General features: G+C 45.5%; 1 protein-coding gene across 1 annotated transcript; it reads right to left on the reverse strand.

The window, feature by feature from the left end:
• Window positions 1–337: 337 nt before the first annotated feature.
• Window positions 338–1,883, reverse strand: LOC133798740 (U-box domain-containing protein 11). Its single transcript, XM_062237203.1, has one exon. It carries the CDS (start codon window positions 1,573–1,575, stop codon window positions 568–570), a length of 1,008 nt encoding a protein of 335 aa, XP_062093187.1. The 5' UTR covers window positions 1,576–1,883; the 3' UTR covers window positions 338–567.
• Window positions 1,884–25,595: the final 23,712 nt, after the last annotated feature.

Below are 25,595 nucleotides of genomic sequence, written 5' to 3' on the forward strand. Positions count from 1 at the left end.
TGCCACCGCTTTAACCTTGGCTGGCTATCTTGCTGCTGTCGCTTGAATCCGAGTGGATAAAGAAGTGTGGTCCACCTTTCTTTCTTTAAAGAAAGATTCTTTTGATTGGAGAGCTAACCTAATAAAACTGGTAAATAAGCAAGGTAGGCTCTTGAGTTGAGTCTAATAAAACTGGGTTTTGGAATGTTGAGGACCAATCTCTTCTCTCTTTGGCAGTATCGATTTTGGGTTGAGTATGATAATCTTGTACGTTTTCCTTCTCTGTTGTTTTACAAACAAAGCTATGACCGCTTTTCTTTGCTTATTTATTTGTGTTATGGAACCAAACAAGTTAAAGTTACAACAATCTGTTCTGTCATTATGCAAGTGTTTCTCTAAAATATGTCAAATAGACTTAATCTCATAACAAAATCAATCATTCATTTGTACAAATATTTCATTTAAACTATCTATCTATCAATCTATCAGAGTAAGTAGTCATAAATATACATCATTAAAACCCTTTTTTTTTTCTTTTCTAATTAAACAAAAGAATAAAGACACACCCAACCCAATTTAATTGAAGACTCAATTCGATGAAGACTGACTTAGTAAAGAATCTAATCCAGAATCATGATACCCGTAAAGGATGCCACTTCCACTCCCACTCCCACTCCCACTCCTCTTCTCATTCCCAACATCAATCATTTTAAGCAAACCCAACGCCTTAGCCTTTCCCTTGGCTGAGCCACTCTCCGCCACCTCCTTCATCCCCTCCACCGCCCCGCTGTTGCCGCCTAGACCCATCTCCCTAATCTCCCTCACGACCTTCTCACCGCCGCATCGCCCCAAGTTCAGCAGGGCCGCTACCGCATTCTCCTTCGTTCTAAGACTCGACCCTGTCGCCGGATCAATCAAATCCACAAGAACACCGGTTCCAGACACTCTCCGAAAAGCCTCTTCGCTCTCCTCGCACCCGGCGACCTGTGCCACAACCGCCGTGGCGTCCTCCACGATCCCCACGCGACCGTCCTTCAGCACCAGGGAGAACAGCACCGGCACCGCCCCGAGCTCGATCATGGATCCCCGGTTGAGCGGGTAGAGCGCAATCCCGAACAGAGCTTTGAGCGCGTCCTTGACTGATCTAGGCGGCGAATTGGGGGCTTTGATGATATCCACCAGAGAGTAGATGATGTCCCTCTTCGACCCAACAATCGGTCTGTACTCGTCAATAACCAGAAGACTATAGACGGTGGCGGCCGAGGATTGTACGGCGGCGGCGGAGGTTGAGCTTCTGTGATGGGACAGCGCGTGGGAGAGGGCGTCAAGTAGGCCGCGCGTAGAGACGAGGGAGTCGCGACATGAGATGGAGAGGTTAAGTATGGTGGCGGCGGCGTCTTCCTGGGCGGCGTGGGAGTTGGAGAAGAGAGTTTCGGCGAGGTAAGGAATGGCGCCAGCGTCGGCGATGAGGGGACGGCTCTCGGCGTCGTGCTTAGTGATGAGACGAAGCTCGCTGAGGGCATCGGCGCGTGTTTGTTCGGAGACGGAGCTGAGTTTCCCTACCAGGGTTCGAATCGTTCGGCGCTTCACCTCCATCAATTACTTTTCGTCAGAGCTTTCTTTCTTTATTCCTAAAATAAACAAACCCCTCCGTTCATATATGAATATATGATGACAAATACGACACACGGAAACATAGGTGGGAGAATCAGGGGCAGTTTGGGAATTTGGTAGAATGAACTTTGGTGGTTTACTTGTTGGGTTCCAGAGATGTGAGAATGTGATGGAGACTACACAGATGAAATGACGAATATGCCCCCAAGGGCAATAGGCGGTTTGATTTGGCAAGGAAATGAAGGATTTTGACAATTACATCCTAAAAGTAAGAAATCAATAGTTAGGATAATGTTGTTGTTAGTGCGTTTCGATGAAGAACAAGTGGTCATACCCATTAATGTTTATTTAATTTAGGAAATAATAGTTTAATGTGAGTGAAACAAAGCGGCGAATTGGGAGTTGTCAAGGGTTAAGTATAACGTGGCGTTGAATAATACTAATATTCATAATTTATAATAATATTATTATAATTTATGAGAGAAGATTGGTATTGGTTTAAAGTTTTCAAATTGGTAGCAATTTGAGATGGAAGAGTAGACTAAAACGCATACACGCCTCTAAAGCAATGTGAAAGGTTTTGGATTTGTAGATGCTTAGAATAAGCCGATTATTTGTGAGTCATAACACTAAATTCCTTCACCTATATGCGTCATATTGTACATGTTGGGTACGAATATATGACATCGCTACCACGTAACTTGTTTAATGATGCAAAGTTAACCAAATATATGCTAAATACAGAAGATTTTTATTATACTAATTTGTGTGATATGTGCTTCAATAAAATAATTTTATTAATAATCAGAAGTACAACTTATTATTATTATTATTTTCTATCTTTAAAAAAACAACTTATTCTTTTTTCAAGTCAACCGAAGATTATTTTTTTAAAAAAAATAGTTGACATTACTCAATATTTATTAAATAAATATTTAAATAATCCGTCAATTGCACATGTGTTTTTTTTTTTTATAAGTACGTAACATAGAATATTTGACGTTTGTTCTCGATATTGTAAATTATTAAGAATTTATCGAAAATTAGTGGAATGTCTGTTATAACTACATTGTATATCATCATATAAAGATTTTTACCACGTGTCGAAGCTCATGGATGCCACTACGAAAGGGACAAAAGTGACACCCCATCGTAGAAACACCATATATACACACACTACATTGTAAAATAAATACAACTACAAAATATTTATCTTTATATATGAGTTTATACTATTTTGGACCTTATATTTTGTACAATTATTTGTTGGGAATCTATGTTTAGACAAATTAATTTTTAGACCATGTGTTTTGTAAAAAAAAGTTCAAACAAACCTCATGTTGACGCCGTTTTCCGTCAACTTAGAAATGAAGAGCAATTAAACAAAATACCAAATGAGACAAACAATAAGAAACACGATTTTTACGTGGTTCAGCAGTTAAAATCTGCTTAGTTCACGAGTCGGTGTTATTCAATTTTTGGAATTCTTTCAAAGCTTTTTTGGAAGCAAATTTACAGAGTCTTCCCCATACAAATTTCTCTGTCCCAACAAATGAATTGTTCCACGCTATTTATAGAGTGGTTTACAGAATATCTCCCCTCACATTTCGAGGGAGTTATTATCTAAATCACAATCTAATATAATTAAATGCATATGATTACACAATACGCACATAAATCCCACGATATTCGGGATTTATTAACAGATTACAACCAATCTCTTATATACAGGGATATTCAAACAGTAACTACGTTCACATGTGTTTATTGACCTCGAATGAATGCCTCCGAGATCGGTCATCCACCACGAGCTCGTCAACTTGGTTTACCTCGGTCTTAGCAAGAGACTTTATCGAGATCATCCCTCCTCGAGCTCATAATGCTTGAGCCCGAGTTGTCTTGTCTAACGGCAGAAATTGAACCAGTAGATCTATACAAGTGCTAACTTCCCTTTCATTGTTACTTCGAGCTTGACTTGTAGCCTCGAAACCCCTTCGAGATCGCGTAACTCCGAGCTCACCAATTCCGACGTCACCGTTTTAATACTTAGCGAGACCGTCCTTGACTTTCTCATTACAACTGACTATATGATGAATATGCTTATTCCGAGCTTACATTTCACGAGCCTGAATTTCGAGATCAAAATTTCTATTATCAAAATTTGGGTGTAACATTTTCCCCCTCAAAAGTATCAGCTGGAATCCTATGAGAAGGAAAATTTTGAACTGCTTCCTCCGAAAACCGAGCTACCTACCACACTCGAGTGTGGACATGCGTCAGCCATGGATTTCACTGTAACGACCCCAAATTCGCTAATGAGGCTTAAGGGCCTTGATTAGTGTGCCAGGAGGGCATTATTGGGTTTAATGTGATTTGAATGATTTTATAGATTTAAATGCATAATTATATGATTAATAATGCTTGTATGATTATATTGGTATTAATGTGATATATATATATATATGGTATTGTGAGAACCACATTATTATGTGGGTAGGTCTGCAGAGCACAACTCGAGGCGATCCTAGGGCTAGATAGCGGGGAAAAGTCACAAGGGGGCTTAATAGTTGACTTTGAATAAGTCAGGGGTGTTTTAGGTATCGGGTAGCTATTTAGACTATCAGGATATGAAAATAGATATATGGAGATATAGTTGAGGTTAGGAAGTTTAGGTGGGAATATTGGGGAAATTTACCATTTTGCCATCGGGGACAGTTCCAGCACCTGAGCCTCGAGTTTAACTTAATGGGATAAGATAAACTTAAGGAGAACAGTAGAACTAAAATAGACCGACCTTTCTCTTTTCCTTCTCAGCTCTTTTCTCTCTCAAGGAAACTAGCAAACCACAAGGGGGAAAAACTGGGAATTTCGCTGGACTTTGAGCTAGGAATTGCTGGGAATTCAGTGGGGGATTTTAAAGCTTAGCTCAGAGATTATTCAGGGAACACTTAATCAAGGCTAAGGTAAGAATTAAACTGTGTTTTGAAGATAGAAGCTTTGAGTTCTTAGCTGGGTACTGAGATGATTGTATTGTTAATGTTTAAGGTTGAATTTGAGCTGATAAACTTGAGACTTAGCTGGGAGTTTGCTTAGAGAAGTTCAACTGAAGAGGTAAGCTCTAATTCATGATTAGAGGTGTAAATTTGAGTTTTGCATGGCTGGTTGGGTGTTTTGAGGTTTTTGAGTTGCAGAGATTGAAACATGGATTTCTATGAGTTTTAGGCTGAGTTTTCTGTTGAATTATGTTGCTAAAGTCATCCTAAAAGTGTTGGGAATGTTTGTTTTTGAATTAGGAAGCTTTCGAGTGATTTTGGGTAAGGTTTTAAGGATTGAAATGGTGAAATTTCTTGGCTCAAAGGGAAGGGTCGCGACTCTGTTCTAGAGTGCTGCGGCCCTAGGATGAAGATGAGCCAAGGAAGCTCGGCCAAGGGTGAACGCCGCGGTGCCCAATGCAAGGGTCGTGGCGCGTGTCTTCTTCCAGGCAAGCCCTTGGTTCTGTTTTGAAGGCAGGGCTGCGGCTAAGCTTCAAGGGCCGCAGCCCTTGGGTGCATACTTGAACATTTGGGGATTTTAGGCATGGGAATGTGGTCTAGAATGCTCGGGATCGATTTCACAACCGTGCTTGGTAGAATTCGGATTCCCGGAAGTTAGTTTTGTAACCGGAAACCCTAATTTGAATATTAATGGAACCCTATATCTTGGTTGTGACTAGGTGATAAAAGCTTAGGCTCGGGAACGAATCGTGCTTGAGGAGCGTTGCTCGTAATCTGAAACCGTAAAGATTATAGGTAAGAAAACTGCACCTGGTTGAATATCTGTGACGGGACTAAGGGTTCCCTATTGTGTATGCTTGAAAAGATGGTATTATGCCATGCAAGCTAATTAGTGAACCAACAACCTAAGGGTGCCAAGGGTTACACTAGCGCACAGGGCGCGGCTTGGCCACTGATAGCCAAGGACAACTTAATATGCACTGAGCTCGGGTAAAGCGGGCCGGAGTCAGTGGGGTAAAAAGAGGTTGCGGCCTAAGATGTCGGCCCTGATTATTATGTGATATGAATGTCATAAGTGTTTGATTGCATCCATGATACTGAATAAATGCTGAATGATTAATGTGGATTATTTGATGAGAGTTCATGCTTAGTGAATTTACTATCTGTTATTACTGTTTGTGTTGCACATGTTTTCTTGCTGGACCTTGGCTCACGGGTGCTACGTGGTGCAGGTAAAGGCAAGGGCAAGCTTGATCAGCCTTGATTGGAGAGCTCTGCGAGCAGAATGTACATGGCCAGCTGCTCAGCCGCCACGGTTGAGGTTTAGGCAGGGACGCGAGACCCAAAGATTGCCATTTTGCCTTAGTATGGCTAACAAATGTTTGTATTATTTTGAAAGTCTGTAACCCAACTTTTTAACTCTATTCCTTTTGGGATCCCATGTATATAACAGTTTAATTATATAAAATGAAACTTTTGAGACCAAAAACTTTTTAACCCTAGCTCATACATGTTTAGTGACGCGTTTTTAAATTAATGACTTGATTAGCAAGTCTTGCACCTTTATAAGTACAAAGTGTAGCGATCTTGGCTATCCAGGGCGTTACATGCACAGTCAGAGTAATCGAATACTCTTTTCATCTGCCCACGTCTCTTCGTGTCTCAGCTTTTTGCAGCCATCGTCATATTTGTACCCTGACCGTCAGATCAATTTCTAAACCAAGCCAATGACCCAGATCAGTATGACCCCTGATATTCTGAGGTCTATAAATGAACTTTTTCACTCTATTTACAGAAATATCTCACACCAGAGAAAGAAAAATGAGATACCAGGGACCTCTTTGTATGTTTTCCAAACCACAAAAACAAAATAACTCTGGTTCTTTCGACTCAGTGAAAGCTTTCCTGCAATCGCTCCTTCAGTCGACAATCTCCTCAATTCCACAAACTAAATTGTGTAAGTTCACACTCTTCTCCCGTGCTTTTGGTTTTCATGTGTTGTTTACGTATTTCTTCTGCACTGTGAACATATTTACTAGCTTATTTACTACTGTTATAAGGATACTTGATCGATATTAGGAAAAAATTTCGATTCGAAATATTGTTGTTGTTTTAGACCCAAAATCTCTGGTGTAAATGAGTAGAAATGGGGTTATTTTTTTATGAATAGCGTTCCGTGTAAGCCAAGAAATATGGGTTTTTATTTAGGGGTGTAACTGCACAAATTAAAAAAATATCACCTTTTTGGTTAACTGTCAGCTTTATCCCTGAAAATCTGAGATCCTTAAAATAAATATCCACTTCCCCGCTCTCTCGTGTGAGTGCACGCTCGAAGCCCAAACTTTTTAATGTTTTGGGGCTCGCCTTCGAACTCATCCTACTCTTTCGAGACTCCAATCTCGATTAAGGTATACTCGTGGTCTCCAGCTTTCGAGCTCGAATCACCAGAACTATCTTTTCTATTTTTTTTTCTTCATGCCTGGTCCTCACCCTTTTCTTTCTTGCTAAATGTCGCAGAATTCTAAGAATCAGTGGGGGTCAGAGCTCGCAATCCCTTATTCTCCATCAACTCCTAGCTTGGAATCACCCTTCACCTTGAACCAACACCTGATACGCGAGCACTGGGAGAGGTGCGAACAAGAAGACATCCGAGATCACTTCCGACGCCAAATTGACAAGGCCGAGGAGAAGAAGAAGAGGAAAATACTCAGGGTCGCAGTCTACCTAGATTTGGATCCCGAGATCAGACCCGTCCCTCTCGATCTGAAACTCAAAGTCACCATCGCTTTTGAGCCTGGTGTTCTTTCATTCTTGCTGATGGGAGATCCTTCGAGCCGCCCTTCTATCTCACAAGTTGCTTCAATTCCGACCTCAAGGGAGGAATTCTTCGAGGTCGAACACTACTAGAGCTCAGTCACATCCACGAACCAAATATACGACCTGCTAGCCTACCATGGCTTAAAACTCTCAAGCGCTCTAATGTGTCGGCCTGCGACCTCGAGTGAGTGGAGCTGATTTGCCTCGGGAGATGGCAATCCCAACAACAAAATCAGGCTCGCCGCATGGAGTCGCGAGCACATGAGGGCAGAGGCTCTGCTCCCCTTGAAGTCCTACTTCGTTGGACTTGCTCCCTTTCAACTCCAGACCAACTCCTTCAGGGTCCTCTCTGTGACAGTCAGAATCCCGTGATCCGTAAGGGGAAAGACTGGGTAAGCTGTGCAATCCCACACCGCCTGGAGAAGGTCAAGTGTGATGATTCTAAGACTGTGTAGGTATGGGACTACACAGTTGAAGGGGGCTTAAATGGATTGATGGGTACTACCTATATCAACAAGATGCATCTTCTTTTCGGTAGCCCATCACTTGAGAACTCCAAAGTTAAGCGTGCTTGACCTGGGGTAATCTAGGGATGGGTGACCTCCTGGGAAGTTTTCCTAGGAAGCATGTGAGTGAGGACAAAGCACGCTGAAAAGACTCGTGTTGGTTTGTAGGGCCAGTCGTCATTCCAGAAAGCAGCCATAGTGACGTGGGGTGTCACACTCTCGGCCCTTAAGTCATTATATCACGAGCTGAAGTGGGAAGGACCCTCACCTCAAGATATCTTATATCTCTTTTGCCTCAAGGGCAACCCCTCTCGAGCTCGGGGAGGAGATGACTTCTACTACCTCTCGAGTTATCCAAAGGAGAAGAAGCTTTTCAGGGACATGTCAAACCATCCCCCGAACTTCAAGCTTGCATTCTTCTGGACGGACGGCCTCGCCCCTTCGAAGTTTTACTCCTTCCAGCACATTCGTTAGTATTCTCAAGCCTAACCTTCTTTCTTTTTCACCAAATCGTAAAGCTCAGAATTCTAACGTTAAACTGTTTCTACAACCAACTACCATCGTCCCACTCCCACTGACTCAATGGTGGAACATAAGGCAACTTTGTTTCAAATTCCTTATGGATGGCGATCGCTGTTGTATCTTCTCCATGAAGAACGATTTCGAGCCTGCGGCCTTTTGGAGGAAGGCCAATCGACTGAGGACTCTGCCTACCGCAAATATTTCTGGTGGGAATACGTGCCCCTTCCTACCGACAAGCTTCCTCCCAGGAGGAGGTCTTCGCGGGCTCACCCCCTGCAGCTCACCGTATTGACCGCCCCACTTCGGGAAACGAAGCTCAAGACGAGGCTTCGCCGAGCTCGGGTAGTGGAGGTAAATTTTTTCTTAGCTCCAAAATGTTGTCACCTTCCTTACTTAAACACAAACCCGACACCTTAATCCTTTTCCCCAACCCTAGGGATAATTTTTACTCTTGGTCTTGGGTAGATCATAGGGTGCATAGGTTCGATAGTTGGCTAGGCCCGTTTCAAACCATGTATAGTCTAAATGAGGTTTGGGATGGGGTCGCCGTTCAATACGAGACCAATATATATAGGGATCTCTCGAGGCTAACCCCTACTTATAGAGAAGGGACTCCATCAACATCTTCGGAGGATAGAGGAATTACTTTATAGAGAGTACCAATTAGGTTTCTTTTCTCCTTATTTTTGCTTCTTTTAGTGGCTTAGGCTCGTATACTAAACTGTAACATGTATGTTTTGCAAAAAACATGGACAATGTGCTCAACTGCCTCGTAGGAGCCAAGGGAAGCAAGAGCCCAAGGGCGTCTCAAAGAGGAGGGAACCCATCCAAAGCCTTGAAGAAAACCGAGGTGGCTCCTCCAACCTTGGCTGTCCAAAATCCGAGCCAAGCCACCGACTCTACACCTGAGGTCAGGGTCTTTACTGAAGTGGAGTTGGCAGTGCCTGCGGATCTCCTACCTCTAGTATCCTCCCCCAAGCGACCTGCACCAACCAGTCCCTGCCCAAGAACATCTTCCTTCTATCTCGACCCACGTTCCTGAGTATGTGATTGTTCCAGCCGCGGGGTCACACGAGATCAACTTGGGTTCGGACGTCTTATCCTGAGTCGGCCAAAGCCTTAGCAACCTCGGAGGTCCCCAATGGCAGTTCCTTACCTCTTTCTGCGATACAAACACCATCTTTGACAAGGGCAGCGAGCTCTTCACCTCGGTAAGTAATTTTATTTTGTAACGTCGCCTATACATACTTATCTTGCATGTTTAATAACCCATTTTTGTTTATGTGAACAGGCTTTCGTCGCGTTTGTTCAATACTGCTTCAAGTTGAAGAACGAGGTTTTAGCGATTCAGGCCTACGCTCAAGAAGTGAAGGACCTCCAGTTAAGGCTTGCAAACAAGGTCAAGCTTGCGGCACTGAAGGTGTCTGATCTTGAAAAGAAGCTTAAGACTGCCCTGGTATCGGCCCAAAGGGTGTCCGATCTCAAGTCTACAATGGCCGTGGCTTTGAAAGAAGTCGAGGCCAAGAACTCCGAGATCAAGGAGAAGGACTCCAAAATTAGAGAACTCCAAAAGCTCAATGCCAAACTGGAGGAGGACAAAAAGGCAACCTTCGATATAATCGAAGGTGAAAAGGCCCACCTTCTTTAGGAGTTCAAGAAGAAAAAAGATCATGTCGTCGACATGGCGATGTACCATATCTGGGTCAACAACCTAAGCTTGACACCAGTTTCTTGGACACCCTCGAGGTCAAGTTTATTGAGAGATGGAAGGCTCGCCTCGAGGAAGAAGACGCCAGGGCTGAGGTTGAGGAGACGACTGGAGCCTCCGGAGCCGCTAGAGGGGAGGAACTTGCCCCGTGAGGGCGAGGTCATGGGCTGTGTCCCATTAATATCTTTTGTAATAATTATCTTAATTTATACATGCCCTTAGGGCGAAGATAATTCTCAGCTCGATTCAGAGCTATTTTTTATATAGAAACGGTAATCTTTGATGGAGACAATCTTCTGGCTCAAATTTTTTTAATGCATTTGATTTTACTTTCAGATTTTGGGTTTAATATTATGCTTTACATTTCTAAGTCAAAATATTCTGAGCATGTTATATTAAAAACTTACTTTTATATTTGTTTATCCATACAAATACATATAGATTGGATTTATGCTCGAATTCCAATGCATTCATGCACAATTTGTTCGAAATATCCATGTTCGACTTCGTCAATGTCAAGGTCGAACCTTACTTTCACCACGTACTCAAAAGTACTTAATTGGAATGTAAGCTGAGTAGTTTAGTTATATCTTGCTTTTCTAGTCACTTTTTCTCATCCTCGAGTAGCTCCTCAAGGTTGTGAGGTCAAAACTAATTTTTGCTAAATTTTCTAGCCTCGGGATTGACTTATTTTGTAGTTGGTTTATTTTCTATTCCAACTTTCTTGCTTGTTGATTACTTTCAGCTAGTTTGTTCCACACTAATTTAGCTCGTGTTTGGTTTGTAATCCATCCACTTATAATTTTTTTTTCAATCTGGTTAAGTCCAAAAAACTTTAGCTCGCGTGTTTGGTTATTACTCCATACACTTTTAGTTCGCGTGTTTCGTTATTATTCCATACACTTTTAGTTTTAACATCGGGTTAAGTCCAGGCAATTTTAGCAAAATTTTCATGTCGTGTTAATGATCCAAACATTTTTATTCTATGTTATTTATTTTTTCAAACTTATAGTATGATTATATACCACTGATGCCCCCTTAATATCCTATGAGTGTGACCATAGGTTATTGAATTAAGAGAGTTTTAAAAAAAATACAACATTTAATCAAGAAAACAAATTTTTGAACAAAACTCAACATTTTATTAAACAAGCTTGGTTACAAAGAAAACACCATTTCCACATTATTGATAATAAGGTCATAGATGTTCGCCATTCCAAGCTCACGAAACCAACTCTCCATTCAATCTTGCCAATTTATACACCTCAGGTTGGATGACAGATTCGATCTGGTACAGTCCTTCCCAGTTAGGTCCAAGTACCCCGACAGACGAGTCTCGTGTAGCTAAAAATACGCGTCGTAGTACCAGGTCTCCCAATATGAATTTTCTATCTCGAACCCTCTTATTAAAGTACCTTGCAGCTCGTTGTTGGTATGCAACATTTTTTGAGCTTCATCTCGTCTTTCTTCAATGAGTTCTAAACTTTCCTCGAGCTGGGATTGGTTCGAGGCCTGATTGTACGCGTGGCTCCGTATTGTAGGAATTTTGACTTCAATAGGCAACATGGCCTCGCACCCATACACTAGGGAGAAGGGAGTATGCCCCGTTGAAGTTCGAGTTGTGGTTCGATAAGCCCACAAAACCTGAGGCAACTCCTCGGGCCACCTTCCCTTAGCTTCTTCTAGCCTTTTCTTTATGGAGCTTTTTAGGGTTTTGTTGACTGCTTCGACCTGGCCATTTGAATGGGGATGGGCGACGGAGGAGAAGCTTTTTATTATCCCTTTTTTTTTTTGCAGAAATGGGTAAATAGGTCACTATCGAACTGGGTTCCATTGTCCAATACTATCTTTCTGGGCATCCCATATCGGCAGATGATATTTTTTACCACAAAGTCTAAAAAAAATTTCGAAGTAATAGTGGCCAGGGGTTTAGCTTCAGTCCATTTCGTGAAATAATCGACAGCGACCACAACGTACCTTACTCCACCTTTGCCAATTGGTAATGAGCCTATAAGGTCGATTCCCCACACTGCAAATGGCCATGGGGAGGTCAACATGGTTAGCTCAGTAGGTGAAGCTCGTGGAATTGAAGCAAATCGGTGGCATTTATCACATCGTTTGACATACTCGAATGCGTCTACCTTAATTGTGGGCCAGAAATACCCTTGTCTTATCATTTTTTTGGATAGACTATGCCCCCCAGTATGATCTCCACAAAATCCTTCATGAATTTCTTCCAAAATTTTCTTCGCCTCGGGTGGAGTTACACATCGGAGTAATGGCATAGAATACCCTATTCGATACAACCTTCTTTCCACAATAGTTTACCTCAGGATTTGATACATCATCCTCCGAGCCTAGTTCCGGTCTGCTTGGAGACTTCCAGTTTCGAGGCAATCGATTATTAGGGTCATCGAGGTAGGTTGCGAGTCGATCATTCATACGTCCTCTTCGTCAGGCTCGTTGATACTTGGGGTTGATAGAAACTCTATTGGGACCATGTTCAGTGTATTGGCCTCATTGGTTGTAGCGAGCCTGGCCAACGCGTCTGCATTTGAATTTTGTTCTCGAGGGACTTGCTCTATATCATAGAATTCGAACTGTCCGAGTGCATGTTTTGCTTTCTCTAGGTACGCGGCCATTTTTATGCCACGAACTTGATATTCCCCTAAAACTTGGTTGACCACCAGCTGCGAGTTGCCATAGTAGTGTATAGCCTTTGCTTTGAGTTATTTGGCTATTTGAAGACCTGCTAGTAACGCTTCATACTCAGCCTCGTTATTTGATGCTTCGCAGTTGAACCTTAAAGCGGAGTGGAATCGATTTCCTGCTGGGGTAATTAGTATAATGCCTACTTCTGATTTGCTTTCGTTGGAGGATCCGTCGACATAAAGTTTCCACAGTTCGTGGGCTAGGGTTACAACTTCATCATTTGAAATTCCAGTACACTCGACAATGAAATTCGCCAAGACTTGTCCCTTGATGGTCGTTCTTGGGTGGCACGTGATCTCAAATTGTTCGAGTTCGACAGCCCACTATAAAAATCTTCCGGATGCCTCTAGTTTGGACAAAACTTATCGTAGTGGCTAGTCAGTTAGCACATGAATGGGGTGTGCTTGGAAATAAGGTTGGAGCTTTCGAGATGAATGTATTAGGCTAAGAGCCAATTTTTCCATCAACGGGTATCTCGATTATGCCCCCAATAACCTTTTGCTAACATAGTATATAGGCTTTTGTACTTTTTTCTCTTCTCGGATGAGCACCACACTAATGGCGTGTTCAGTTGTCACGAGGTATAAATAAAGAACCTCTCCCGTGATAGGTTTCGACAAGATTGGTGGTTTGGCGAGGTGCTTCTTAAGGTTCTGAAATGAGAGCTCGCACTCCTCTGACCACTCGAATTTTGTGCCCCCTCTCAAAAGGTTGAAAAAAGGAAGACAATAGTCTTTAGATTTCGATATAAACCTACTCAATACCACCATCCGTCCAGTTAAGCTCTAGACATCCTTGTGCTTCCGACGTGAGGGAATTTCTTTCAATGCCTTAATCTTGTCCGGATTAACTTCTATCCCTCATGAATTTACTATAAATCCAAGGAACTTTCCCGACGACACTCCGAACGAGCACTTTTGTGGGTTAAGTTTCATGTTGTTCTTTTGAAGTACAGTAAAGCACGCGACGAGATCATCGACATGGTTGTCTTTATGTTTTGATTAACTAACATATCTTCAACATAAACTTCCATGTTATTTTCTATTTGCTCGACAAACATCCTGTTCACCAGCCTTTGGTATGTGGCTCCATCATTTTTGAGCACGAAAGGCATTACATTGTAATAGTATAACCCTTTGTCAGTCACGAAGCTCGTGTGTTCCTGATCTGGTGCATGCATGGCAATCTGGTTATATCCAGAAGCATCCATGAATGACATGATGCCATGACCTGCAGTGGCATCTATGAGATAATCTATCCGAGGCAAGGGGAAATAGTCTTTAGGGCATGCCTTGTTAAGATCTGAGTAGTCGATACATGTTCACCATTTTTTGTTGGGTTTCGGGACCAAAAATGGATTGGCAATCCAATCATGATAAAAGGCATCTCGTATGAATCGATTTGCCTTTAACCTGTCGACCTCTTCCTTGAGATCCTTCTTTCTATCATCATCCAGGAGTCTTTGTTTTTGCTGCTTTGGGGGGAAGCTTTTATCAATATTGAGCGCATGGCTCATGACATTTGGACTGATTCCTACCATGTCCGAGTGCAACCATGCAAACACATCCTGGTTTTATTTCAAGAAGCATATTAATTGCTATCTGGCTGTTTACCGAGTTTTTCAGAAACTAGAATTATGAAAGATTAGAGAGCGTAAAAGAAAGGATTTAATGAAAGTAAACAAGGTTTTTACGTGGTTGGGGCATTAATGAGCCTTAGTCCATGAGACAGTTGTATTAGAGCTTAGAGAACTTTTGACAATGGAGTTTTCTACCAGTTTGAGTAGAGTAACTATTTACAATCAAAATCTCAGATCACCCCCTCAGTGCACCACTATTCATACTTATAGGCACATGAGTGCACTAGGCTTGGGTTGGGTTAATTCGGGCCCAATAAGGGTGTAAATACTATTGGCTTCTCTAATGGGAGCCTAATACAAAGGATTGAAATATGAAATATACATTAATCAAAGCCCATTGGGCCAGCCCCACCAATGCCTTACTCTAAGACATGCGACAAACTGGTGTTTCATTCTGGGTATTCTGGGCTACGAGGAAGATTTGGGGGACAAGATCGGTCAGAGTAGTGGTGGCGCAGTTCTGAACCAACGACGTACAATCCCGAGGCAGTCTCTTCTGCAAGTTAAGCATGGGGACAACCCCCACGCTTCATGGGATGACGTCAGTACCTTGGACACTTTATCGCACCAAACTCGGACAACCCATCCAGGTCCGTTTACCACAGTCCCCCTCCGTTTACCAGGGCCCCGTTTCATTTACTAGGGCCCGGGTTCGTCAACAAAGATCCCGACCCAATCTTGGATTTGGTAGCCGTGACCTCCTTTACCGTACCTCGGGGAACATCTCGGTACGTAGTCCCGGGTTTATACAACCTGCCCTGAAGATGGTCCCGGCCTACTCTCCCGGTAGCCTTTTGGGCCTTGCCGTGACTTGGGCTGCCAATACCCCTTTTCCCCTCTCCTAATGGGCCTATCCTGGGCCTTAACTCCCAGAAAAGCGGGCCATGGACTTACAGTGTGGACCCGTACATGTAGGAAGAAATGGGGATAATAATTACCCCCCAAGCCTTCAGCTCGGCTTGCGCGGTGGAGGCTTGTCTCCCTCCCGGACTATTTCGGCACTTCCCGACTTTTTTCCAAGGCGATGGGTTCGTGGACAGGTGACACCACTGGCTGATCGATCATGGAGTGACAGCCTGCTTTGACGTCCAGGACAGAATCCAAAAAGCTCAGAACATTTACCAAGATCCGGGTTCGCTTACCAGAGCCCTGGTTCATTTACTTCAGGGCCGTCTAGAGACCTTCCCGTTCTCCCTGCTTCATCATGAAGGGTGCACGTGTCCCATCGTGACTGGCGCATTGATGGCACTTGGTCTTGAAAGGTCAGCACACATTCTATTGGTTACTGTGCTGGGGGCTAGTATGTCATCTCGGTTTACGAAGCGTGCCATTCGCACGAATGTTCCCATTATTATCTCTGGGACAAAGAGGATCGTTGGATGGGACGAACTTTGAGGTGCTCTTTTTCTGGGCCATTGGATCGGGGCAGCACGAATCACACCTCAGGGGTACCATGATCCAGTACTCGAGTAGGTCCATTAAGGTCCCTTCACGATCCAGGACCGTCCGATGGGGGATGATTACGCCGAACCGTTAGATTGAAGCAACCCTTTGGTTCTTATAAATAACCTCAGAGTTTCATTTGAGATCTTTACATTCTCAAAACAGAAAAACACTTAAAGGACCTTTTATGTCTGAGCTTGCCGAAGACATTTTCCATTCATCTACTTCGTCTTCTCCGTCACTTGTTCCCAACGCACCTGATATCCGCACCTTCGCTGGAGCAAACGACATCGGCCTATCCCATAGATGAGATTTTGAGCCGCCTTCACCTATTCAAAACTACGATTTTACCGTCACTATCACCGAAGACCCACCATTCTTCACGACCAGCCTTTTACAGTAAGTTTTCCTGACTTTTGATTTTTTGTTCTCGAACTTGCTCGTGTTTGGATACACCCATACACCCCTCCCCCCTTCAGTGAGCCAAGACTAGTCTTGGGTCACTTGCTTATGGAGACGGATGAGAACTTTCATTGTTTCACAATATTTCTTTATGATGTTTTGTACACGTCATTTTTATTATTCAAGAAATCACCCTGGGACGTACATTGTTTACAAAGAAAATATAAAGCTGAAACATGCTCTCCTGACTACTGATAGTACCTACAGAGATGTTCTGCGTTCTAGGCCCTTAGGACTTCAATGCCATTGAGTCGCTTTAAATGGTACGTTCCCGAACATACTTCATGTTGAATTTCGTACGACCCTTCCTAGGTCGGGCCCAGAACCCCCACTCCCAGATCTTGGGTTGCAGGGAAGACTCTCCTCAGGACTAGGTCGCTGGTTTCGAACCTTCAGCTTTTTACTTTTGAGTTAAAATGCTGAGCGATCTTGCCCTGGTACATCTTCAACTGAACTTGTGATTCTTCCCGCATCTCTTTGATGAGATCCAAGGATTCTTGGAGTAAGGCGTGGTTTTGGGCGGGATCGTACATGTCTCTTCTATGGGATAGGATGGCCATTTCTACTGGGATGACGGCTTCACACCCGTACACCATGGAGTAAAGAGTGTGTCTGGTAGATGTTCGTTTGGTGGTCTGGTACGCCCATAGTACGCGGGGCAACTCTTCTGGCCACTTGCTTTTGCAGTCTTGAAGATTTTTCTTTAATGTCCCCTTCAAGATTTTTTTGACAACCTCTGTTTGCCCGTTCGCTTGAGGTCTGGCGACCGCGGAGAAGCTCTTGATGATACCATGTCTTTCACAGAAGTCCGTGAAGTGGATGCTGTCAAACTGCTTCCCGTTGTCGGACACAATCTTGTAGGGGAGCCCGTACCGGCACACGATGTTGTTGATGACGAAGTCCAAGGCCTTCTTTGAGGTGATGGTATTCATAGGCTCTGCTTCGACCCACTTAGTATAGTAGTCAACGGCCACGATAGCGTATTTCACACCTCATTTCCCGGTCGGGAGCGATCCTACTAGGTTGATTCCCCATATCGCGAAGGGCTAGGGACTTGTCATTTGGGTTATTTTCGTTGGAGGGGCTCGCGGGATCTTCGCATACCTTTGGCACTGCTTGCATTTGCGGACGTAATCAACACAGTCTTTTTTCATGGGTGGCCAAAAATATCCTTAGTGCAGGATCTTCTTGGACAAGCTGAGTCCGGCTGTATGATCTCCGCAAAAGCCTTCATGCACTTCATGCATGATTGTGCTCATTTCGGTCCTGGACACGCATCAGAGGTACGACATGGATAATCCTCTACGATAGAGCTTTCCCTCCATCATAACGTATTTATGGACCTGGTACTGAAATTTCCTGGCTGCTGCCCTATCCGTGGGCAATCCCCCGGTTGTCAGGTATTGGATGATGGGTCCCATCCAGGACGTGGAGTAGTCTATAGCATTGATCGTGGGGGCTTGAATACTTGGCACGGGGAGATGGTTGATTGGGACCAGTTCGAAAAGCTCTGCCTCAGCATCCGTGGCCAGCTTTGCCAACGTGTTCGCAAACACGTTTTGATCCCTGGGGATCTGGCGGATGGAGTGCTTCTTGAAAGTTTGGAGCATCTCTCGCGTCTGAGTCATGTAAACTGCCATATTTTCCCCTTTAGTTTGGTATTCTCTGGAGATCTGTTTGACAACCAACTAGGAATCGCTATAGATCTCCAGGTTTGCAGCCCCTACTTCCCGGGCTAGGCGCAACCTGGCCAACATGGCCTCATGTCGGCCTTGTTGTTCGAAGCCTTGAACTAGAAACACAGGGCATTTTGTAACTAGTGCCCCTGTGGTGACACTAGGATGATTCCGGTTCCTGCTCCATTTTCATTCGAGGCTCCATCTATGAACACCTTCCACACGGGCGCTACAAGATCCGTGGGATCATCCTCTTCAGTGTTCCCAGAGCATTCCACGATGAAGTCGGCTAGGGCCTGTCCCTTAATTGAGATTCTAGGGATGTATGCAATGTCGAACTGACTCAATTCCATGGCCCACTTCAAGAGTCTTCCTGATGATTCAGGTTTTTGCAACACTTACCACAAAGGATGGTTGGTTAGAACTCTTATGGCGTGGGCCTGGAAATAAGGCCTGAGCTTCCAGGACGCGATTAGTAGACAAAACGTTAACTTTTTGATTAATGGATGTCGTGATTCTGCACCCAATAATCTTTTGCTTATGTAATAGACCGGGAGCTGGGCCTTCCCGTCTTCCCGTGCTAGCGCGGCGCTGATCGCGTGTTTGGTCACAGCCAAATAGAGGTATAACAGTTCTCCCTCCATCAGTTTTTCCAATATTGGTGCTTGGTTCTTTCAGTCTTTGGAAAGCCTCTTCGCACTTAGCTGGCCATTCGAACTGTTGGCTTCGCCGAAGGATGTTGAAGAACGGGATGCACTTGTCCGTGGCCTTCGAGACGAAACGACTCAAAGCGGTTATCCGCCCAGTTAGGCTTTGCACATCTTTGTGCTTCCGGGGTGAGGGCATCTCAACCAGTGCCTTGATTTTGTTCGGATTGGCTTCTATTCCCCGGAAGCTTACTATGAGCCCCAGAAACTTTCCGGATGTTATGTCGAAGGTGCATTTTTTGGGATTCAACTTCATCCCATACCTTCGAATGATCGCAAAGTCTTCGCCCAGGTCGTCAAAATGGTCGATTGAGGTTTTGGACTTGACCAGCATGTCATCGATGTATACCTCCATGTTTCTTCCCAGCTGGGCCCAGAACATTCTGTTGACTAGCCTTTGATAGGTGGCTCCGACATTCTTGAGTCCGAAGGGCATGATCATGTAGCAGTACACCCCCTTGTCGGTTTGGAAACTTTTATGTTCCTGGTCCGTTACATGCATAGAGATCTGATTGTAGCCTGAGTAAGCGTCCATGAAACTCAAGATCTCATACCCAGATGTTGCGTCCACCATCTGATCGATCTGAGGGAGCGGGAAGCAATCTTTAGGGCAAGCTTTGTTTAGATCCGTGAAGTCGATGCATCTCCTCTAGGTCTCATTTGGCTTAGGCACCAGAACTGGGTTGGCCAGCCACACAGGATACAAAGCTTCTCAGATGAAGTTGATCGAGTATAACTTTTCAACTTCTAGCTTGAGGGCTTCTGCCCTTTCCGCCCCTAGGGGTCTTCGTTTCTGCTGGAACGGGGTCGCATCTTTGTTGATATTCAAGGCATGGAAGATGATATTGCGGTCGATCCTGGTCATATCCAAATGAGACCAGGCCACATCCTGGTTCTCCTTCACCCGGGCGATGACGGCAACCCGGACCTTTTCTTTCAGGTTCTTCCCAACTTGGATCACCTTGGTCGAGTCAGTATCACTGATGCACACCTCTTTAATCTCCTCCATGGATTCCAGTACACGGTCCTCCCCTATCCGTGGGTCTAGCTCATCCTCTTCCCGGACAATCCATTTTGCCGGGTGAGGGGGCGGGACTGGATCGGCGATTTCCTCAAAAGGTTCTTCGCGGGCCATGTAAATGGGTCGGGTGGATACGTGGTAACACTTCTATGCACTCTTCTGATCTCCTTGGAATGTTCCCACTCCTCTGTTATCGCAGGGGAATTTCATGCATAGGTGGCGGATGTAGGTGATTGCCCCAAACTCGACCAATGTGGGCTGACCGAAAATGATGTTGCTAGCAGTGGGGCAGTCCACCACCACTAAAGTTACGGGCAACCGGATTTTTCCCATCGGGAGTATTGAGTCCCCATTGAAGCCGTAGATCTGGGTTGGGCACGAGGCTAGATCCACCTCGGTCAAGCCAATTGCGATGAAGGAAGACTTGAACAAAATGTTGACGGAGCTTCCGTCGTCCACCAGCACTCTGGACACCATCTTGTTGGCGATTTAGGCATCAATGACCAGAGGGTCATGCTGCGGGAAATGGACGTTGCGGGCGTCGTCTTTCGTGAAGGTGATGGGGAGGTTCATCAACTTCGGGCGTTGAGCCGGTGCCTGGACTAGGGCACATACCTCTTGAGCATGGTCAAGGTCGCTGAGGTAACGCTTCTTATCATTCCAGGATGGTCGTCCCAGATGGGGCCCTCCCGAGATGGTGGCTACGTGACCATCTACTCACGAGGGCGTGATCCCGGCCAGGTAAGGCATTCTAGGTCCGGGCGCCTTCACGACGGGGGCCCTTTGAGGGGCCTGCGGTCTTAAGCCCTTTGCATATCCTCCCTTGGGAGGTAGGTATGCTCCAGGCACGCCCGAGATCGTGGACTATCTGGGGACTGTTGACAGTCCCGGAACTCCCACAGGCATCTTGATCCATTGGTGGAGATGTCCCAGTTTGATCAATTTTTCGATCTCCTCCTTTAGCTGCCGACACTCTTTGGTTGTGTGGCCCACCTTCTTGTGGTACGCACACCTTTTGTTGGAATCCCTTGGGTTTTTTCCTCCTTTGAACATGGGGGCTCATTTTTGGTAATGAACCGTCCTTTCTGTGGCCAGGTAGATGTTTTCTCTAGTATCCACTAGGTTGGTGTATTCCGAATACTGGGGCTCGTAGCCCCTCTTGCCCTTCTTAGATGGTTCGAACCGATTTGGTCCCTTCCTAAATCTCTTTCCCTAGGAGGGATTCACACTTGCTTCAGTTCCCCCCATCTGGGACGGTTGGGCCTCGCCGGGAGCAGTACTGTACCTGACTGGCGCCATTCAATATCCAAGCAAAGGGGTAGTCTGGATCGGGGCATATCCCATAGACGCGAGGCCATAGACCATAGGCGCGGAAAAGGTTATTCCAGGCGTGACTGCCGATCCCGGCGCTATTGGGGGAGTCAGGTAATGCTGGGCCGGATACTATGCCCCACCGGGATACTATGCCCCATATCCCGAAAAGGTTTGGGCATTTGGTTGAGGTGCTGATTGCCATCCAAATGCCTGGATTTGGGCCTCCTCCCAGTTGATAAAGCCTTGGGCCCTCCTTATGAATTCCTCGAGGGTGGCCGCCTTACTGCGTTGCATGTCATCCCAGGGGGGAGACCCGGCCCGTATTCCTGATTGGAGGGCCACTAGGCACTGCCCATTGTCCACCTTAGTTTTGGAGGCTTCCTTTGTGAAACGTTGGATGTAGACCCTCAATGTCTCCGCAGGGAGCTTCTTGATGTTGGCGAGGGCACTGATCTGCATGTCCATCCTCATGGCGGCCACAAACTGTTTACGGAAAGCCGACTGCAGTCCAGACCAGGATTGGATGGATCCCGGCTTGAGCCTCTTCCACCATTCCTTGGCAGGTCCACCTAGAGTAATCGAAAAACAGAGGCACTTGCCATTGTTGTAGACGTGGGCTACAGTCATTAACCGATTGTAGCACGACAAATGATCTCTGGGGTCGGTGTTCCAAGTGTAGCCGGGCAGACTCGACATTTTGAATCCTTTGGGGAGCACCACATCCAGGATGTGCTTGGCATAGGGTTCCTTTTCTTCCTCGTTGGAATCGGTGTATACTCCCTCCTGTTTACAGACGAGGTGGTCCGTGACTTTCTTTAAGGCGGCTAGCTATTCCATGAATTGTTTGGCCTTACCATCTTCCAGGGGGACTCTCTCGTTCCTCCTGTCATTGAGATTATTTCTCAAATCGCCATCTCGGGGGCGGATCTTTTCCTTGTGGGCCCGTTCCTTTTGAGTATTCAGCCCATCGCCCAGGTCTACCTAGGATGTATCGTCCCTGGAGCTAAGGGCGTTCAGCTCGTCATTATGCTGGCACCCCCGATGGCCCTTATTCACGGAAGCGCTCGGGTGGAAAGACCATTCCCTTCCGGTCCACCCCAGGGCGGGCCGGGGCCAGGTACCCTGCGGGCGCGTCCCCCACGGATTGATTGGGTGGCCCTATCCTAGAACGGGACGCACCTTCTCTTTCCTAGGGAGCGGTCGGGGACAGGTCCCGATTCTCTGGACAGGAAGGACTTCCCTCTGGGGATTTTCTTTCTCTTGGGCCGAGTTAGCCAGGCCCTGTCCGGGAGCTTGTCCCGGGGTAGGAATCGGCCTCGTATTTCTGGGCGCGCCATTCATAGCTTGCAGGGTGGGGCAGTTGTGTTCCTGGAGGCAAAACAACTGGAATATTAGCCGCCAAGCCTTGGGCGACTATGAAAGCTTGTAGAGCTTGGAGTGACTCTTTCATCTGTCGAGTGGCTTCCTTTTGCTCGGCAATCCTGGCCTCACGGTCCAGGACTTGCTGTCTTAGTTTGGTCACCTCCAGGTCCTCCTGGTTGGGGTCTAATTAATCAGGGATCGCGGGATCCTTAGCTTCGAGATTGTGGTATTCCCCCTCATTTCCCTCCTCTTCCTCATAGTAATCTTCCTCATATTCTTCCCCACCTTCATCATTCTGTGACTCGTCAGGCTGGGACATCTAATGAGGTGTGTCCTCAGGTTGGCTCTGAGGAAGAGGTTGCCTAGGCAATGGCTCTCCAACGCCTTGTTCTTGGTTTGTAGGGTCGAAAGTGGTGTGTCTCGTGTTCACCATTGTTGTAGACGTTCAAGATCAACTCAAGCTTTCTCCAAACTCTCAATGAAAGCACCAAAATATTTACCGAGTTTTTCGGAAACTAGAATTATGAAAGATTAGAGAGCGTAAAAGAAAGGATTTAATGAAAGTAAACAAGGTTTTTATGTGGTTGGGGCGTTAATGAGCCTTAGTCTAAGAGACAATTGTATTAGAGCTTAGAGAACTTTGGACAATGGCGTTTTATACCAGTTTGAGCAGAGTAACTGTTTACAATCAAAATCTCGGATCCCCCCCTCAGTGCAGCACTATTCGTACTTATAGGCACATGAGTGCACTGGGCTTGGGCCGGGCTAATCCGGGCCCAATAAGGGTGTAAATACCATTTGCTTCTTTGATGGGAGCCCAATACAAAGGATTGAAATATGAAATATACATTAATCAAAGCCCATTAGGCCATCCCCACCAAGGTCTTACTCTAAGACATGCGACAAACTGGTGTTTCATTCTGGGTATTCTGGGCTACGAGGAAGATTTGGGGGACAAGATCGGTCAGAGTAGTGGTGGCGCAGTTCTGAACCAACGACGTACAATCCCGAGGCAGTCTCTTCTGCAAGTTAAGCGTGGGGACAACCCCCACGCTTCATGGGATGACGTCAGTACCTTGGACACTTTATCGCACCAAACTCGGACAACCCATCCAGGTCCGTTTACCACAGTCCCCCTCCGTTTACTAGGGCACCGTTTCATTTACCAGGGCCCGGGTTTGTCAACGAAGATCTCAGCCCAATCTTGGATTTGGTAGCCGTGACCTCCTTTACCGTACCTCGAGGAACATCTCGGTACGTAGTCCCGGGTTTATACAACCTGCCCTGACGATGGTCCCGACCTACTCTCTCGGTAGCCCTTTGAGCCTTGCCGTGACTTGGGCTGCCAATGCCTGTTTTCCCCTCTCCTAATGGGTCTGGCCTGGGCCTTAACTCCCAGGAAATCGGACCATGGACTTACAGTGTGGACCCATACGTGTAGGAAGAAACAGGGATAACACTTGCCTTTTTAGAAAGGTTCTTACCCACCTTCATCACCTTTGCAACATTTACTGCATCAAGCTTTACCTCCTCGAGCTCTTCCAAAGGTTCGAGATCGACCTTCTCATTGACTCTGGGATCGATCTCCTCATCAATTTCAAAAAATGGCTTTATTTATTTCTTGGATAACTATAAGGGCTTGCGCACTTGTCTGGCTTTTTCCTCTTATGGAAATGCTATAACACTCCCTTCCTGCGATTTGGTCTCCTTTCAGCGTCCCGATGACACTAGAGGTTGGGAACTTGATGGCCAAATGCCTAACAGACGATACTGCCCCCAGCCCAATCAGGACTGGTCTCCTGAGCAGTAGATTGTAGGCCGATGGGTGGTCCACCACTACAAGCTCCATCATCTTGGTTACTGAGACTGGATAGTCTCCCAAAGTTACGGGGAGTTCGATGGATCCCATACAGGAAATCCCTTCTCCTGAAAAACTGTCAACGTTGTTGCACATGCTTTCAAATTGCGAAGTGTGAGTCCCATCTTTTCTAGAGTGGCTTTGTAAAGGATATTCACCGAGCTCCCGTTATCAATCAGGACTCCCTCTTGTTCGCGAGTTGGAGTGTAATGACTAGGGGGTCATTATGAGGAAATTGGACATGTGACGCGTCCTCTTCGGTAAATGTTATGGGTTGAGTCTTAAACCTCTGTTGTTTTGGAGCTCGCGGCTTGGGTTCGTAAGGAGAACCGTCTCCGATCTTGAGCTCGTTTACGTATCTTTTCTGGGCGTTCTTGCCCAAACTTGCAATATGAGGTCCCCCCGAGATGGTTACTACATCCTCTCCATCAATCGGAGGGGGTCTCTCTTCCTCCTAAGCTTGGGAGTTATTGTGTTGGGCAGGCTGCACGGTTGCTTCCCTCTGACTTGTTGATGCTTGATTTGGATTTCGGTTTCTGACGTATTGACCAAAATATCCCCTCGAGAACAAACCTTCGATCTCGTCCTTTAATTTCTGACACTCGTCAGTTGTGTGTCCAATGTCTCTATGGAATCTACAGTATTTATTTGAGTCTCTTTTTGCCTTATGATTCCTCATAGGGTCATGTCGTCTGAACGGGACATGGTTTCCTTTGGCCAGGTAAATATTCTCCCGAGACTCATTGAGCTCGATATACACCTTGTATACGGAGAAGTATTTATCCCCTTTCTTCTTTTTAACTCCATCTACCTCGAGGTTATTCCCTTCATTCTTCTTCCTTTTAGAAGGGTTATCCCAGAGGGTTTTAAAGTTGAAGGGGTTGCCGAGGTCGAGGCAGAGTTCACGTTTGTCGTTGTAGTTATGGGCGGAGAGGTCAGGTTCAGTGCTAACCTCGCCTCTTCTACATTGACGAATCTCTGGGCCCTCCGATTGAACTCAGTTAGTGACCTGATAGGTTTCCTTTGTAAATCTTCCCAAAGGGGACTTCTTGATAAAATACCAGCCTAACGACCATCTGGTGGCCGCTATCATCGACATTCCAAGCTCGGGCCAATTCTAGGTTAAACCTCATGAGGTAACTCTTCAATGACTCATCTTGCTGTTGTCGGACATTGGTTAAGGCTGAGGCCTTGAGCCTGATGCCAACCATAGCCTTAAATTTCTTCTTAAAGTCTCTAGCTAATTGATTCTAGGATGAGAT

Source organism: Humulus lupulus, chromosome 8 (assembly GCF_963169125.1).
Source record: "Humulus lupulus chromosome 8, drHumLupu1.1, whole genome shotgun sequence".
NCBI classification, from domain to species: Eukaryota; Viridiplantae; Streptophyta; class Magnoliopsida; order Rosales; family Cannabaceae; genus Humulus; species Humulus lupulus.